Source organism: Ptychodera flava, chromosome 15, assembly GCF_041260155.1.
Source record: "Ptychodera flava strain L36383 chromosome 15, AS_Pfla_20210202, whole genome shotgun sequence".
In the NCBI taxonomy this organism is placed as follows: Eukaryota; Metazoa; Hemichordata; class Enteropneusta; family Ptychoderidae; genus Ptychodera; species Ptychodera flava.
The window spans coordinates 41219727-41239560 of NC_091942.1; the positions used below are offsets into that span (position 1 = coordinate 41219727).

General features: G+C 36.2%; 2 protein-coding genes across 7 annotated transcripts in view; both read left to right on the plus strand.

Moving 5' to 3' along the window:
- LOC139152194 (uncharacterized) overlaps positions 1 to 19834 on the plus strand; it is a 460524-nt gene that overhangs the window by 235733 nt on the left and 204957 nt on the right. The window lies entirely within an intron of this gene.
- The window catches only part of LOC139152196 (BAR/IMD domain-containing adapter protein 2-like), a 296941-nt gene that overhangs the window by 154131 nt on the left and 122976 nt on the right, over positions 1 to 19834 (plus strand). For 4 of the 6 annotated variants that reach the window (XM_070725334.1, XM_070725332.1, XM_070725335.1 and 1 more), the window contains exons 6-7: positions 11796 to 11948; positions 16358 to 16444. In XM_070725334.1, the coding sequence (XP_070581435.1) occupies positions 11796 to 11948; positions 16358 to 16444 (240 nt within the window). The remainder of the gene's footprint in view (positions 1 to 11795; positions 11949 to 16357; positions 16445 to 19834) is intronic. The other 2 variants (XM_070725337.1, XM_070725336.1) reach the window with 1 other exon arrangement.

Here is a 19834-nt window from a genome sequence, read left to right on the forward strand (position 1 = left end):
TGTAGATGAAAAATATGATTTTGAGAAACTAGTTTTTTGATTTTTGATATCGTTGAAAATAGGCAAATTAATGCCAAAAAAGGCGTTTTTGGTACAAAATCTTCTCCTTCATAACCACTGGTCAGACAGCTTTGTTATTTGGTATACAGGTCCCTAGGGACAACCCAACGTAGATTTGTTCAAATTGTGATGAAATATGCAAATGTGTATTTTTAAGGATTTTTTTTGTCATTTTTGGTCAAAGTTTGACTTACATTGTATGTAATTCTTGTACTGTATAAACCCTATCAATTCACCCAGAAAAAAATAAGTAATATGATTTTAAATAATTGAATTAATTAGGAAATCATCAAAGCCAAAATAATTTTAGTGTGGAATTATCAGAAAGTTCAACTTCTTTTGACAGTTCATAGTGAATTGAGGATTAAAACATGTAAAGGCAACTTTCCTGAATCCCAACTTTGATATATTCTGAACCACCATTTTTGTTATCTAAAAGAAATTGCGCATAATAGTTTGTCATGATAGGGTGGTCAAATAAATAGAGATACTGAAAGTTCTAATTTCCATTTATGGTTGACTTGGTAAGGATAAAATAAGATTACTTTTTGAGGAAAAAAATAGAGTGGTCAATTAAAAGAGTGGTCAAAGTGATAGGGTTTTTATGGTAAAGCTGGGCTGTAAGATTCCTCATGTGCTATTTATAGCAATTATGCAATCTGTGTAAACAGTGCAATGAAAGTGTAACATGATTCCATATAATGCTTCTGATGACCTTGAACTTGTTAAGTTTCAAAAATTTGTCTCTTCAGTGTGCTTTCTCTGAGTACGTACATTCTCAAAGTTATTCAACAGAACTTACAATGTTATTTGGTATACAGGTCCCTAGGGATAACCCAACTTAGATTTGTTAAAATTGTGATGAAATATGTAAATCTGTATTTTTACGGAATTTTTTTTTTCCATTTTGGTCAGGCCATCCTGAAATGAGCTATCAAAGATATCCACCTTCTTCATCAATACATGAGTCACAAAAGGTAATTCTCTACATAACACAGCAGAGCTCTGTCAACTGTTGAGTCGCTTGTTTTTTCAAAACCGCTGGTCAGACAGCTTTAATATTTGGTTTACAGGTCCCTAGGATGACCATAGTGAGATAATTTCATACAGTCAGGAAATACTTAATTTTGTATCCATGTCTATAGTAGCTTCAGGGACTTTGGCCCTATGTTTATTTTGGGGCAATTGTTGCCATTTTTGGTCGGAAAATGTTATTCTCAAAAAACTACTCATCAGATAGCTTTGGTTGCCATGTTCTTTATGGATGATCTGATGTGATATATTCAAAGTATGATGGAATCTTCAATTGTGTATTTTTGCAGCTATTTTAGCCACTTTTCTGGCCACTGCATTGAGCTATCAAAGATTTCCACCTTCTTCATCAACATGTGTCAAAAATAGTTATTCTCTACATAAACACAGCGGAGCTATATCGGCCGCTAGGTCGCTTGTTTTCTTTTTGTTTTTTCATGACCGGTCGCCAGTTCATGAATGTAAAGTGTTGAATTTTTTCTGAAACTTTTGTCCACGACCAGTGGTGAAATCGGGGTCGACTTTCACGCTTGTGATTTTTTTGGTTACTCTCCACAACCTGTCACCCAGACGTTGCTGTAAAGTGTTGAAGTTTTCCCAAAAGTTTTCCAAATATCTGGTCGTGAGGTCGTGGCTTTCAGATTTTGACAATTTCTGAATTATTTTTTCCAAGACTGCACCAAGTTGACAGCAGAAAACGGCTACTTGGATTCGCGATCTCTTCCTACCTCCTTGGCGGTTTCTAATTACCGGTAACTTACGTTTGAAGTAACCAGACTGTTCAATGTGAGTTGAACGGAAAAATTTCAGTGTTTTAAGACTGTACTTTGAAAAGATAAATCGAAATTTCATTTAATAGTGCCCCTAGAACATGAAAGTGTGTTTGAAGTTTAATTTAGTGCCCCGGAGAACATGAAAGTGTGTATGTATAACTATTGTTTGTTGGATGAGGGACACTGCATTTAGAGTCGGACAGATAAGTAGTTTCCGGTCGTTCACTTTGTCTCTTCTCCCTCTCCAATGGGGAACGGTGCTTGGAATTATCTCGTCATTTGTTCATTCTTTTTCTATATGTATTACTGAAAACTAGCACTTTGAATTGGCAATTTTCGGTAACCATTCTTTGTCATAAAAAGAGTTAACCGTATTTTAAAACCAGCGTTGTAATGGCTAAATAGGCGGAGCAATGTCGTCATATAGTTCTCAGGCGTTTGAATCCAACATCGTTTTTTACGCTCCCATATATGCATATGTATATATGCAAATGGGAGGTATTCGTATAAGGTGGCAAAATGGCGTCTGTGTGTATGTATGTAAGTATGTATGTATGTCTGTTAGTCCGTCCACATCAAAAACTCCTAAACCGTAGCACCTACTGTCTTAGTATTTGGTGTACAGGTGCACCTAGGGGTGGAGATGTGAATTTGTTCAAATGAACATATCAGTGCCAAAAATATGCAAATGAGGGGGGAAAAGGAAAAATCCTGCAAATGGCTAAAACTCAGTAAGCATTGGTCAGATTTGGTTGAAACTTGGTATGCAGATTTCTTTAGGTATTCTAAATTATGTGTGCAAAATTGGGATGAAATTTGCATGTTTGTATTTTTAGGGTATTTTTTCCGTTTTTAGTCAAAAAATCTTGTTCTCTGAAATCGCTCGTCTGATTGCTATGAAACTTAATATTCATGTTCCTCAGAATGACCTCAGTCATGCTTGTACAAATTGTATTGATATTGTCATATTTGTAATTTTGGGGCAATTTTCCCAATTTTTGATAAAAATTTTTTTAATCCAAAAACTGCTGATTTGATAGCTTTGATACATGTATTTGGTATACAGGTATCTAAGATTAATCTCAATATAATGTATTGAAGGTATGTTGAAACTGGCAATTTTTTTTTTATTTTTGGGGCAATTTTTGCCTTTTTTGGTCAAAAGATTTTTCTCCTAAAACTTCTGATCTGGTAGCTTTGATATCTAGTGTACAGGTTCCTAGGATTTATGTTAATTAGATATATTTAAAATTAGGATGAAATCTGCAATTTTGTATTTTGGGGGGCAATTTTTCTCATTTTTGGTCAAAAAATTTGTTTCTCAAAATTTACCAGTCTGATTGCTTTGATATTTAGTAAATCGGTCCTTAGGGTTTTTGTTAATAAGATATATTGAAATTAAGTTGAAATCCGGAATTTTGAATTTTGGGGGCAACTTTGCGAAACTTTCAGTTTTACTGAGATATCTTTCATTTTGTATTTTTAAGATTTTTTTTCCTAATTTATACCTACTGGAACTAAGAGTATATAATGTGGTGATTTAGTAAGCATTTGATATGGTAAACTGTATTTGGTGCTGAAATGCGGTAAAAAAATCCTGGCAGATTTTGAAAAAATTCCAAACAAATGCCAATAAAAAATTCAGCCAGAGAAGGTTTGACAAAAAGAAAAGGTGGGAGAGTGGGGAAAAAAGAACGTACAATGGATCAGATAAAAAAGATAATGTACCTCATCGATCTTCCAGACACCATCCCTTATCAAATGGTCCACCCCGATGTATTTTTGTGCACAATTAACCATGCAGTGTATTTTAGTTTAAGATGTCAAGTTAGGTAAGGATTTGAAAGGAATAGTCAAGTTCACCACAGTTTAACTTTATCCCTTGTGTCATCATCCTTGTGTAATTGGTTAAGTTTGTAAGTTGTTCCAGATGTGGATGTACATGTACCAGCTGTTCTGGAAGAAAACAATGATTGTTTACTTTTTCCTGTAGGGTGTCTGAGTTGATGATTGTATGTTGAAATTTCTCCATGTATCTGGTGTATGGGCAAAGTGTAAACATTGGTTGCATGTTAGGTATTTCAGTCTATGTCAAATGTTGTAAATGAAAAATCAAGAACAGTTCACTGTGTGCTTGTAAAAGATAACATATTTGTCAATACATAAACTGCCTTGCAGATTGATTGTCTTAAATATTATCACAGAAGTAGAAAAGGAAAAGAAACTAATCAAATTGCTGTAAAATATTCACTCTCAGTGCCTGTATAGGCCTATACTTAACTATTTCATCATTTCATTCAGCTGTTTGTTATATCTTTATCACTCCATGGGCTAAGGCACACTTGGGGTCAATGTCATCACTCTGTGCCAGTCTGTGTATGTCAGTCTGTCTGTATATGTATGTCCATGTTTCATACAATTGTTGACTTGTTTTGATAACTATATTTTTCAAGTGATAGCAGCTAGCTTGCAATGCTGATCAAAATATTTTGCCCAAATATACAATCATTTTGGCTAAGTTGAGTTCGTTATGTCAACAGGCGATATTGAAGATGTGTTCAGCCACGGTGGGGAGGACCGTGGTTCAGCTCCAAACATGGCCTCCCGTAACGTTGTTACTTATATTATAATGGAGCTACCAAAAGAGCCATGCTTGTACAGCTTCCTTCGGTAACTGGTGGAGCCAAGTGCCATTCTTTTACTTCTGAATTTATCGATGTGTCCGTGTATTCGTCGGAAACACCAAGTTCGAAATCTTAGAGTTCGGTAATGCTGAATTCTGGTTCAAAGTTATAAGGTTGGAGGCAAAGTGTATCCATGGGGCAGCAGCTCAATACAAACGTACAGTAGATCAGACCCCCTAGGGATACCCTCTAACTTCCACAACCAAACACAAAAACTTTACGTCATCAAATGTCAAGCCTCTCTGAGGAATTCCGATAGGTGGCGCTTCCATATCGCTAAAATGGCGTCATACACATCAGTTAATAAAACATTAATTTCTGGGAGAATGAACAGCACATTTTTCATCTTTTCATCATAAATGATACAAAAATAATCCTCTTCAACTTTTAAAAGCAGGTTGATATTTGGGTGGACTATCCCTTTAAGGTTTACTTATTAGTCCCCACGGACACCGTCCGGGGGGACTTATAGGTTTGGTCATGTCCGTGCGTGCGTGCGTGCGTGCGTGCGTGTGTGCGTCCGTCCGTGCGTCCGTCCGTTCACGCAGATATCTCAGAGATGCAAGGAGCGATTTCATTCAAACTTGGTACAAGGATTACTTCATATGTCATACAGATGCACGTCGATTTGTTTTGTGATACGATCCAATATGGCCGCCAGGCGGCCATTTTATTACGATATTTTCATGTACAGAGCCATAACTCAGACATGTTTCAACTGATTTTATTCAAAGTTGGTACAAGGACATTGACCAGTGTCATAGATATGCATGTCGATTTGTTTTGTGATACGATCCAATATGGCCGCCAGGCAGCCATTTTATTACAATTTTTCATGTACAGAGCCATAACTCAGACATGTTTCAACCAATTTTATTCAAAGTTGGTACAAGGACATTGACCAATGTCATAGATATGCATGTAAATTTGTTTTGTGATACGATCCAATATGGCCGCCAGGTGGCCATTTTATTACAATTTTTTCATGTACAGAGCCATAACTCAGACATGTTTCAACCAATTTTATTCAAAGTTGGTAAAAGGACATTGATCAATGTCATAGATATGCATGTCGATTTGTTTTGTGATACGATCCAATATGGCCGCCAGGCGGCCATTTTATTACAATTTTTTTATGTATAGAGCCAAAACTCAGGCATATCTCAACCGATCTTATTCCAAGTTGGTACAAGGACATTGACCTATGTCATACATATGTACCTCTATTTGTTTTGTGATACGATCCAATATGGCCGCTAGGCAGCCATTTTATTACGATGTTTTCATGTACAGAGCCATAATACTCAGACATGTATCAAGCGAATTTATTCAAAGTTGGTACAAGGAGATTGACTACTGTCATACATATGCATGTCAATTTGTTATGTGCGGCCATTTTGTTACGATTTTTTCATGTACAGAGCCATAATACTCAGGCATATCTCAACTGATTTTATTCAAAGTTGGTACAAGGACATTAACCTATGTCATACATATGTAGGTCTTTCTTGTATGTAGGTCATTCTTGGCCATTGAGCGCTATCTGTAACAAAGTATTTTTATCACAGACCTAATTAATGAAGAGGACTCTATCCTCTCTGAGGACATGTAATCAAAGTACCCATTAACAAGTGGGGACTGTGTCATCAACGATGACTTGTTTTCAGTTGTTGTTTGTAGGATGGAACTAAATAAACCATATCATGATCTGAATTACTGAGAGGTGCACAAGGTATTGAGCTGTAAGCATTCTTTATTGTCGTGTAGCAGTGGTCCAATGTGTTGGCGCCTCTAGTTGCACAATTCACATGTTGATAGTATTTTGGAAGATCTTTTCTGAGATCAGCTTTGTTGAATTAGGTCTCCGGCTATAATTGATACGGATTTGGGATGTTGATTTTCATTCTGAGTTATGATGTCTGACAATTGATTGATGGCAGTAACAGTATTTGCTTGTGGTGGTATGTACACCGCTGTGAGAATGACAGAGGAAAATTCCCTTGGTAGATAGAATGGTCTGCATTTAATTGTAATAGATTCCAGTTCAGGAGTGCAAGTTTGACTGAGCACTTTGACATCTGTACACCATGAATTGTTTACCATGAAACACACACCACCTCCCTTTGTCTTGTTCAGAATCTTGAAAGAGCCGTTGGATCGGAATGTTGTGAACAGATCTTGTGAACAACCAGCATTTCATTTACAAGATTCAGGATAACATAAGTATATTCACAAAAAGTGTCATCTGTATAGACAGTATTGCTGCTCAATCTACCAAGGTCAGGTTACTAATTAATAAATCTTACATCTGTAGATGTAAATATGACAATTTTGTATGAAAAAGTGCTTGGAAATTTGGTTTGAAAGGTTTCTGTTTCTTTCCATTGTCATTGTCATATTTTATATTTATGGAATTGTTTGTCTGTGTAAGTCAAGTAATGGCTTCTATACAAATTCCTGGTTTGATGTTTTAAAATTTGGTTGGACCTGGGCTTTAAAACAGATGTACACATGTGATGCTACAGGCTTCTTGATAGGTTTTTGCTTGGAAGTTTCCCCATTTGTCTATGATACTGCAGTACTTGTTTAACTTTGTTGGGATATACCATTATCATGTAGGTGTGGCATCATCATTACCAGTGGAAGCTCTAAAGAATGCCCATTCTTACATGTTACCTTTTAAGTCTCTGATTGTGCAACCATAGACCTTAAAGAAACCCAATATTGCCTACATTAATTCTGTGCAATATAATATCATAAGAGGACACCTTTACTTTCGTATTGCAGATTGTATCTCTAATGATGATATGCAAGGTTGCATAGTATTGCCTAAGTGTGTGTGATCAAAAGTTGCCAACCTTTTCATTCTTCAATGGACAGTGCATCAACATTTTTTCAAATGCACTTGACTATGAATATCACAAGCTCACAATGCTATTTAATATAGTGTATACACTCCCTCTGGCTTGCCACGTGTAACCAAATGTGAGCACAGTGTCACTTTGACGCTATTTTATATCTCTATGGATTGCACGTCAAACATTCTAAGTGCTACATTATTTGACTTTAATTCAATTTTATATGATCAAATCACCTAAATTATAGGCGAGGACTGTGTCATTTATTAGTTACAAGTGATAACCTCTAGAGCCAGGACATCATTTTTCATTTGTTTTCTTACAAGATGCTGATCGGGTATAATAATAATAATAATAATAATAATAGTTTATTTATATAGCGTCTAAATCCACATAAAACAGTGATCAGAGACGCTTAAAATACACTTTAAAAAAGTAAATTAAGAAAAGCAATTTTAAAAATGACTACAAGATTGAAATTTCAGATATTAAAAAAGAATTAAAATCAAAGACAACCTAAAAATCTAATTTAAAAATGTAAGTCTATCTACAAGATGCTGATCGGGTATAATTAATATAAGTATTATATAGAAATAATAACGCAAATAATAATAGGTTCAATTTCCATGAAAATTTAAGCATAAGGGTATTTTGGGTCGAAAAGACCAAATATGATATTGATTTCACTGCCCCATGTTTCCATGGTAACCATTTTAGGGGTTGAAAATTTCAGTTTTTCTAATATCCCATGAAAAGTTACTTTGATTGTTATGAAAATTATCTACAGGGGGAGTTCGGGTCAGACAACACAAAACACCGGACTTATTTCAATGTTTCGAGTTGCCATGGTAACCAGTTTGGGATTAAAAATGTTACTTTTTCCCTAATTCATATTAAAGAACTATTGATTGATGTAAAAAATTGATAATAAGGGTTTTTCTGGTTAGCACACCAAAAAAAAATCACACTAATTTAATGTGAGATGTTTCCATGGCAACCATTCAGGAGTAAAAATTACCAGTTTTTCAAAGATTCCACCTAAAATCCAGTAATCAACAGAATGTGTTATATTAAAGGGATATTTTGGGTTAGAAAGACCAAATATCCCGTGTAAAAATCCATTAATCAACAGAAATATTATACCAAAGGGTTATTTTAGATTAGAAAGACAAAATATGATATCCATTTTTACTGCCCTGTGTTTCCATAGTAACCTATTTGCGTTTTAAAATTTCAATTTTTTTTAAAATTCCATTTAAAGTAATCCCAGTAACTATGCAAATGCTCTCCTAAGTGTATTTATCACAGCATGAACTCAATGTTCATTTTTGTTTTATGTTGCCATGGTAACATATTTGGGAACCACAGCTTTTTATTTAAAACAATAGACCCTTGAAAGGGTCTATTTTAAAACATGGTTCACTGTTTTTTATTTATTTTATGGATTTCTAAGTAACAACTTTTAACGTTTGTTCTATAATAATAATAATAATAATAATAATAATTGTAATTTCTTTGCCTTCATTCTAGGAAGAATAATTAAGATAATGTACATTGGGGCCATTGTTATCAAAATTTGTTTTCGTTTATTTTAGGTGTTTGAATTAATTTTATATAGACCAGAAATAATTTTCAAACATTTTTAATTTTGTTTCATGCAGTCATCCCAAATAAGTGTTATAGAGTATAGTACCAACTTATTATGCATTCATCGAATTAATTTTATGCCTTCAAATTAATTTTATGTGCTACATTAATTCTACTTGAATCTCAAATTAATTTTATGAACCCAATTCCCCTTATCACCCAATGTACCATTATTTATCAGAAAGAGTAGTAGTAGCGCACAGTTTTTTTTTTGTTTTATTTAGAACAGAATTCACTGGTACTTATTTATTTTATGGATTTATGATTAACGACGTATAATAATCTTCATTTTATAATAATTTATTTTGATTTCTTTGCCTCATTCCAGGAAGAATAATGAAGACAAATTATTTCTGATTGTTTAACTAAAGTAAAATTATGGCCATGTAGTGGTGCATTATTTTTTGTGTGACCTGGCGTGACCCCATAAACTCTATGATTCTGATGATTAGCTAGATCTCCCCTTTCCATGGTAGCAATGGCTAAATTTGAACATGGTCCCTGTATACCTTGAAACATTTTTTTTAAACCCAGCAGGCCAAGATAAGGGGAAATATTACAAGTTAAATGTTTCATGTTTAGTATTGCCCAGGGCTGGAAATTAACTTTTTTTCCCTGGTAGTCCACTTGGGCAACCATATTCTGAAGTTAGTAGCCCGGTGACACTGGCTGGTACATGGTAGCCCATGCATATTTTAGATCAGGGGTATCTTTTTTCGTTAACCAGACAAGAAAGCCTGAAAGGGCTATTTTACAAGGTTCTGCCCATGAAGTGAATTTCTAGTCTTTTGATGTGTATACTCGCACACCTTTAATGCCCAAGGAAACAGGTGTAATGGACGACGGTGGGATTCAAAAGTTTTGTGACCTATAAACAACCTTTTTCACTCTCACAGTTATATGCAAATTTTAAAAGTCGAAATGACAACATGACAACAATATGGCCTTTTCAGCACTGAGATATACTGTAGCAGGGCTAAAAATAGACCATGGCCCTTCTGTTGGGAGGAGGCATAATTTCCCTGTCATTGTGATTGATACATTATTATCAAAATGCAACGAGAATGCATTTTTATTGGCCATCATACCCTGTGCCTGTCATTCAAGTACGTCAGTTCAGATATGGAAACTTTGTTGCAAAGTTCCACCGCACGGCCGGTCGTACTATATCGTCTCTACTATAACAAATTTTCTATGCCCAGCTGGGTTTGACTGCATTTATCTAGCTCGTCCCAAAGTGACGGACGCATCTTTCAACCTTTCAGCTTGGTGAAAAACGCATTTATTGATTCGCCAAAGGCCTGTGGACTCGCTTATTTTTGCACAAATGTGCTACATGGACATATGAAAAAGTTGTTGAATACTCACTGTTTCAGTGAATCCGCCATGATGAGAGTTCTCAAATCAAAAACTGTTGCCGAGCTCGAATACAAAGGTCTTCTCATTAAATTACGTCATTGTTATACAAGAGTTAGCATTCCAAAATCTGTCACCCTGATTTTTTCAAAGTTTGGAGAAGGCTGGCATTTCCATCTGAATGATTGAACGACGTGAAACGCAAAATTCCATCGCATATTATCTGGCAATATGTACAGTAGAAATACTGTATAACGTCGCTCCAGGTACGTATACGCTAAGCCTATACTCCACAAAATGGCCACAGGCGGCGTGAACTTTCTGAAAGGATTTCCTAAACGTCCCACTTGTTACCTTAGGGACTCCCCTGTGATGTCCTGAAAAGTATTCTCTGCAGTAATTCCAGTTTCTGTCAACATGCAAAGCTCAACGACAAGATTATAGCATGAGACGTAGTGTACAGACTACACATTCACGCGCAGTAAACTCAATTGCGCATGCTCATATTGGCAGACTACACTGGCAAACGAGTGCGCATGCGTGAAGGTATATTTGCAGCAAATACACTGGCATGGCATAGACTCTCCGCAGTTGCTGTGCCTTATTTTGTGCACGCCCACGACTGCCACGATGGGCCTGCATTCGAACACCTCTTTTTCAGAATTTCCACAGCTTCAATGAACTGTTATTAGATTTCTATATAATACTTATAGCCCCTAAACTTGTAATAATAATAATAATAATAATAATAATAATAATAATAATAATAATAGTAATAATAGTTTATTTATATAGCGTCTAAATCCACATAAAACAGTGATCAGAGACGCTTAAAATACACTTTAAAAAAAGTAAATTAAGAAAAGCAATTTTAAAAATGACTACAAGATTGAAATTTCAGATATTAAAAAAGAATTAAAATCAAAGACAACCTAAAAATCTAATTTAAAAATGTAAGTCTAAAAAGGTAGGTTTTTAGCAACGCTTAAAACTATTAAAGTTTGAACATAAACGGATGTTCAGTGGAAGAGCGTTCCACAATTTGGGAGCAGCGGTATGAAAGCTCTGTCACCATATTTCTTTGTTCTCACTCTGATCGAACACAACTTGAAATGCTCTGCCGAACGTAGATTACGCCTTTTGGTGTAAAGACTTAACATTTCTGTGAGATATTTAGGGGCAGAACCATGAATACATCTGAAAGTGATTATCAAGATTTTAAAAGTAATCCTTTGATGAACTGGCAACCAGTGCAATTCCTGTAAAGGTGGAGTAGTGTGAGCATGACGATTTGAAAGGGTAACAATCCTGGCAGCAATGTTTTGTATGTGTTGGATACGACTAATTGAATATTTAGGTATATTTAAATTTATATCTCACTGTAGGCGTTAGAGAAAGCAAGAAATGATTACAAGAAGTACCAGAAGAAAAGTCAAAAAAATACTGCTAAGTACACAGAAAAGCAAAGAAGATGTGAACAGGACTTTGTTCTTAAAGAACAAGCTCTAGATGAATTCAGAGTGGATGCACTTAAAATGGTAATTGTGCCCAGTTATATGTGTAATTCAGGTTTTGACACAAGGTTAAAAATCTCACTATGCCATTGGATTTATTATGAAATTGCAAAATTAGTGATCCTGCAAGGATAAATAAGTCCTGTCCGCTCAAGGTAGGTAAGTGCTGCTACTCAGCTTATGAAGGTTATTAAAAAGACATGCTCTCGTCTCAAATTTTTATATTGTAATAAGAAGTTTTTAGATTTTCATACGAGAAAACTGTTTGCTAGCTGTTTGATACAATGCCATATGTATTATGCAAGCTCTTACTGGTATAGTGCCTTGACTCTAAAAAGCAAACAAAAACTTCAAACATCCCAAAATAAAGTTATACGGTTTGTCCTTGGTATGTCAGCAACAGCACACCTTGAATCTGTTCACTTCAAACAAATGGGATGGCTACCTGTTAACCACAGAGTTGCACATATAAAACTCAATCATGTTCATAGAGTTACATTAGGATTAGCATCGAAATATTTGTCTGATAATTTTGTTTTTAACAGTCATGTCCGTAGAACGAGATCCGGACCCTATTCTATTTTTATTCAAGGTGGGGCTCGGTTTTATCAGAATAGTTTTGTATTACAGCTAGTGTTGAATGGAACAAAGTTCCAAGAAATATACAGAGTATAACTTCAAATTCTCTGTTTAAAAGAAAGTTAACGAAGTATATTTATGAAGCTATGAATCAACGTGAGCAAAATGATTTTGTTTTTTATTAATTGTTGTTGTGATGATTTGCTTTTGAATTTATTTTCGTGGGACCACAGTGGAAATAAGTTTTTAACTTTTCTGTGTCATCCCAGCACTTTTGTCTTTGTCTTTTTCTTTGTTTGTATTGTATGGTTATTTAGTCCCCACGGACACTGTCCGGGAGGACTTGTAGGTTTGGTCATGTCTGTCCGTCCGTCCGTCGGTCCGTGCGTGCGTGCGTCCTTCCGTTCATGCAGATATCTCAGAAATACCCGGAGCGATTTCATTCAAACTTGGAACAAGGATTACTTTAAATGTCATACAGATGCACGTCAATTTGTTTTCTGATACGATCCAATATGGCCACCAGGCAGCCATTTTATTACGATTTTTTCATGTACAAAGCCATAACTCAGGCATGTTTCAACCAATTTTATTCAAAGCTAGTACAAGGACATCGACTAATGTCATAGATATGCACATTGATTTGTTTTGTGATACAATCCATTATGGCCGCCGTACGGCCATTTTGTTACCATTTGTTCATGTATAGAGCCATAACTCAGGCATATCTCAACTGATTTTACTCAAAGTTGGTACAAGGACATTGACTAATGTCATAGATATACATGTCAATTTGTTTTGTGATACGATCTAATATGGCTGCCAGGCGGCCATTTTGTTAGAATTTTTTTGTGTACAGAGCCATAACTCATCTCAACCAATTGTATTCAAACTTGGTACAAGGACACTGACCTACCGTATGTCATACATATGCACGTTAATTTGTTTTGTGATACGATCTAATATGGCTGCCATGTGGCCATTTGTTTACGATTTTCCGTGTCCTGAACCATAACTCAGACATGTATCAAGCAAGTTTATTCAAAGTTGGTACAAAGACATTGACTTATAGTATACATATGTACGCCTATTTGTTTCTTGATATGGTCCGATATGGCCACATGGTGGCAATTTTGTTATGTTTTTTTTTTTCATGTCGATAGCTATAACTCTAGCAAGTCTCAACTGATTTTATTCAATGTTTGTACATGCACATAGACTTATGTCATACATATACGTGTTGATTTTTTAAACAGTAAGATCAAATATCGCTGTGTGGCGGTGATTTAGTTACGATTTTCCCATGTACAGAGCCATAACTCAGACATATTTCCATCAGTATCGTTCAAAGTTGGTACAAGGACATTGACCTATTTCATACATGCTCGTCAATTTGTTTCACGTCATGTAGCAATATCATGTCAATTATTGAAGTTTCGTAAAAAGGCTGATATGTCAAGAAATACTGCATCAAATTTCATGAAACTTTGTACAGATGTTAAACTCACATTGCTTTAACAGTGAAAAAGACATTTATCAGTGTCATTTTAATTAATTTGTATTGCGTATGTAATGAACTTTCCTAATTAGAGTGATAATTCCACAAATACAATGTCAAATTTGATGAAAATTGATACAGATGTTGATCTCATAGTGTTGTAAATACTGCATTAAACTTTATGAAATATGGTACCGCTGATAATCTATTAGTGTTAGGATAGTATGAAAAAATGTTTTGCAACATCCTGTCAACTAATTCCCAGTTGACTCATTTAATGACCTTTAGGATAGTGGCCTACATTGGTTTTATGTTTTCATCACCATGGAACTCATTCTTGGCCATTGAGTGCCATCTGTATCAAAGTATTTTTATCACAGACCTAATGAAGAGGACTCTATCCTCTCTGAGAACCTGTAATCAAAGTACCCATTAATTAACAAGTGGGGACTGTGTCATCACACAATGACTTGTTTTTTAAGTGCTAAATAAATCAAACAAACAAACAAAGTGAACTATTTTGCCATAGAAGTTAACATGAACTATCTTCGTGGGTAACGAACCCAGAAGTGAATTAGTGGCCTTGTGCCAATATATTAAATGAACCTTAAATTGACAAAAGTGCACAATTTTAACACCAATGAAAGTATTGGTGAATCATACTCAAATACTAAAATAAAAGAAAATTTAACCTCACACTTCAATTGCTACACCTGCCTCAAGACATACATTCATTGGCCCTATGGCAGCAATTTGTGTCACCTCTGTACCAAGCCATGTGACACCATATGATATAAAAACACATTCCTGGCAAACAAATTTTGTGTCCCAAACACTCCTATCAGAATACTTTTACAATTGCTTAGTTGTGTTCTTCCCATAAAAGATGATGATTTCACAAATAGCAAACCCTCCCCAAAATTAAATCCCGGTTTCAGGGGATAGGCCTATTTTCATGGACTTTTCATGGAAATTTTGAATGATAAACTTCTCTGTAGAAAACCGATATGGATGGATTTGCATGAATTTTTGATATAAAAGCAAGAAATTTTATGTCTAAACAATAAAAGTACTGGTTTGATAAATTAAGTTGAATTAGGAAAGAAATTGACTAAAAGCTATGCCATACCCGTATTCCTGACTGAGTCCAATATGGCCGCCAGCAGGAATTTGTCCCCATAGTATATCAAAATTAGTGTCTGAGGTGGTTTTCCTATACCTTCATATTTCCAAATAATGTTCGGAATGATAGAAAGTGCAAAAGGTGGTGGTTTTTCAGCATAGGACATCATATGCACTGAAATATGTCCCCCTATAGGGCTTCCTTTAAAACATTCAGCGGCATGAATCCTCTTAACAGGTGTTAGGTCAATGTCAGCTTGATTACTGATGAAATTTTCGTTTGTGCAAGTCCACAGAAATTTTGAGATAGCGATGAAAATAGCACCCTCAGTGGTGTTTTGACAAAATTCAGGCTTATTGTTATGATTTCTATGGGCCCTAGAACTCATATTACCACCGAATGCTTCAGCAATTATTCACAACAGTCTGAATTTTTATTCAGGCAGACAAATATCTTTACAAAAATTCTTGACATTAAAGTTCAAACTAAACAAGCATCCATGCAGGTATCAAAACTTCAAGGTCTGCACTATTTTTCTTCCGAACTATCTTCCCGGGTAATGAACCCGGAAATGAATTAGTGGTCTTGTGCCATCTGTATCGCAGTATTTTTAATCACAGACCTAATTAATGAAGGGGACTCTATCCTCTCCGAGGACTTGTAATCACAGTACCCATTAACAAGTTGGGACTGTCATCAATGATGACTTATTTATATGATCCAGCAACACTGTCTATTTGCTAAAGAGTAGGCAAAAATGTTGTCTATGATTTATTCATTCATTCTTTGTTGCAACTAAATTGGGTATAAATATAACTGTCATTATCCTGCAGTATGTAAAGAAGCCGTATTTCCACACTGAGGTCACACTTATTGATAAGCACACAATGATTGAGGGGATTTTACTAAGTCTCTCCTGGCCACAGAATGATCTTGTTCAGACAAAGCTGCTATTTCACCAGTTGAGACAAATGTCTTTTTAGCTGTAACGGTGATATTCAAACAGAAGATGATAACTGAATGCTCCAAATCACCTTAGAGCGTAATTAATAGTGTTTACCCTGATAAAACTTTGTTTACACAAGAATTAAAAACTTGTGACCAGTGTATGGAAATGGTGTAAGTCATCAGTAATTGCCAATTTTGCATACATGATTCATATATTTCCTTTTAAGCATCAACTCCTCAAAATGTAACAATAATTAAAAAACTATATGTTTATTCCATTCAAAGATTTGGCAAGAGGAAAGACAGAGATATTGTTTCCTGATCTTGCAGCAGTGTGGAGTTCTCAAACATAATTCAATCTTTCACGGAAAGGTGAGATAAGCTTATTATACACATTTGTGCATAACTCTCATTCAGTCTACGATAACGCCATAAAAGGAAAGCCACTTTAATATTCATGAGTTAAGTTATTAGCCAATTAGTGAACTGCTTTTGGAAGCTCTATTGCAATTTTACACATATCTCCACAAAGGTCTTTCTGTTGAACATGTTGATTGATGGAAAATGGCACAATGTATTTCTATGCATGCTTTGACCTTTGATCTTGTAGCACACAGCTGATTTTGATAATCAACCTCTGCATTCAGGTTCTGAGCAGTCTGAAAGATGTGCTACCGCCCATTTAAGCGCAAACAATCATGGTAACAATCAACTATAGGGTTAAAAGTCACGAAGGCGATACCTTTACAACAGTCTGATAACTATGATGGTCATCGCTGTAGCTACCTTACGGTTACTGGCTTGCCTTTGGCGCTTTGCTTGCGATCCTACCCCCCCCCTCCGTATGTGCTTGACTACATTGTCACTCCAGTTTCTGTATGTAGTGTTAACGTGAGTTTCTTGTTAGTTCCAGAGACCAGCTCTGGAACTGTTAGTTTTTGCTCACTTTCCTTCTTTCTTTCTTTCTCTATTTCTCGTATCACTACCATAGAACATACTATATGCAAATTTTACCTTCATTACCCAGAATGCATTGCCACACGCTATCGCTCAGCTCAGACGGGTTTCACGGGCATTTCTTGTTAGTTTATTAGTTCCAAAGACCAGCTCTGGAACTGTTAGTTTTTGCTCACTTTCCTTCTTTCTTTCTTTCTTTCTTTCTTTCTTTCTTTCTTTCTTTCTCTCGTATTACTACCATAGAACATGCTATATACAAATTTTACCTTAATTACCCAGATTGCATTGGGACACGCTTATGACGTCATCGCTCAGCTCGGACAGGTTTTACAGGCATTTCTTGTTTGTTTATTTATTTATTTTTTATTTTGCATTGCACAAATATCAAATTGTGTTCAGCTATTAATAATTCTAGCTTTCTTTCGCTTTGTTTTTTGTTGCTTTTTGATTTTCATTTTTCTCTAAATACTCGCCATACGTGGCGCTATCACGCTGGTTTTCGCCCGAGGCTCATGGGTTGAATGAGATTAACAATGGCAGCGGATACGAATGCTTCCCTCGCATAGAGAGAGAAAAGTAGGCTTCGCGTGAGTTTACAAGTGCGGCTGGGCACATCGTGTACCTAGGCGAGGTGGGTGTGCTCGAAAACGAAGATCAATGCAAAATTTGGATTCAAAATCGGCTGTTTCTGCGGAGAAACTGCCCGCCGTACTTCTGATGGGCCACCAGCATATTTTTCTATATCAGTCTGCAGGGCTGTGGTGGGAGGCCGTTAAACGCCGGTAACACAGCCCTGCCACGCAGAGCTAGGCATTCATAGTGAACTGTCTGTCACAGCACCGACATGCGTTGGCTGCACGTAAAAGCAACACAACTTTCCAAGATCAAACGGTCAGTATCTTGTGAAAACAGCGACATAGCAATGAAAATTGTTTTAGTCAGTGGTAAAAACTCTTAACAGATGAAGCATTAAGGGGTGGACCATTTGATATCCTGGGGGGGTCTGGAAGATTTTTAGGGGGCATTATTTTTTTTTTCACGTGTTCCACTGGATGCTTTTGTTGTTTTTTCCATTGTGAATCCTGGCAATTTTTTTTTTTTTGCACTCTTCCTTCAAAGAATTTTTTTTAATGCAGGAATGTTGCAAAATCAGTCCCTTTATCATACATCAACGGACTTGTACATAAGCGACTGGTAAGTTTCTTTGCCCTGAGGGGGCGGTGGATTATTTTTTGCCCACGTCAAAAAGTGGCTGACCCCCCCTAGTCCAACTTTCGAAAACAGGGTGACCCCCTGCGCACAACAAAAGTATAACAAAAAGTTGAATATTGTTTTTTTATCAGCATTTTTGACAGCATTTTTAGTATGTATAATTTTATTTGTATGTTCGGTTTGTCTTGTCTTTTATGAGCGCATGTGGAAAGGCAATTTCCAATGCTTTGTATGCATATGGCAATAAAGTTATTATTATTATTATTATTATATAAATTGAATAATTCAGTGTATATATATTATTAATATATATATATATATATATATATATATATATATATATATATATATATATATATATATATATATATATATATATATATATATATATATATATATATATATATATATATATATATATATATATATATATATATATATATATATATATATATATATATATGTCTTTTTCATTCCACTCCGTGTTTCTACCATGCCTTTCCCTTCTCTCCCGATGGTGGCGCTCTCTTCAAAAGTACTTGTTTGCATGCCTGTGAGAATGAGCAGTGTTCATCTATCCAGTCCTCCGCCATATTGGCCCTCATTCTACTTTTCCGAGCGGTATCTACAACACGTACGCTACGGTATTGGTGGTCGCCGAGATGTCGGAGAAAAGAGACAAGCGGAGCAAGAGGAGTAGTCGTCCCTCCGTATGTGCTAGTGTTGGCATGGAGGGTTCGACTGAAGTGACGGCAGGACATGAAGCCGAGAAGCAAAGTGACGCTAGTCCCGCATTGGATATCATTGATACTCCAGGGGTTAGCACATGTCCAAGTAATATGCGTGACAGAATTGACGAGAGTCACTTTGAACCGTCGCAGGTCACGCCATCGCCGCAAGAGCAACAGGGTCCATCGTAACAAGACGATACTGCTTCTTTATCTTCGCTACTTACCCAGCTAGTTCAACAGAACCAACTTATGCTGCAAAGAAGTTCGCAACACCCGGAAGAGAGGAGTGGGTCGCCTCTGCAACGTAAGCAACGCTCCGAAGACGTCGGGCAAGACGACGCAGCATACCTACCCAAAACAAGAAGAGTTACGTACAGCGAAAGTGAGTCAGATTCAGCCAGTTCGTTTTCGGACTTTCCTGAGTCAGTCCAAGAACAGGCTAGCTCAAGTCAACGTGATTCAGCTATGTTAGACGTAGGTTTTGATGATGTTCCTGACCTTGTCAAGGGCCCGGTCACATGGCCGGTGGCTGACAAATCAGTTGTATGGCTTGCACGGCGTATTGACAAAAGTATGTCGGCCGGGCAGCTGAAGGCATTACTACAGAATTATCTGGTACCTGAAGAAAGTCAGAAGCCATTTCAAGTCCAGAAAGTACCCTCATCACTCAAGGCATACCTGAACTCATCTGCACCTAATCTGAGAACATATGACAAGGGGTTGTACAAGACTCATACCACTTTGCGCTCAGCACTCCTGCCCATTGTTAAGGCTTTGGAGTTGGTATGTAACAAAGATAACTCTGCAGATAATTTTACCACAGTGAAAACTGAATTAAAGGCAGCACTGTCAGATGCCTGTC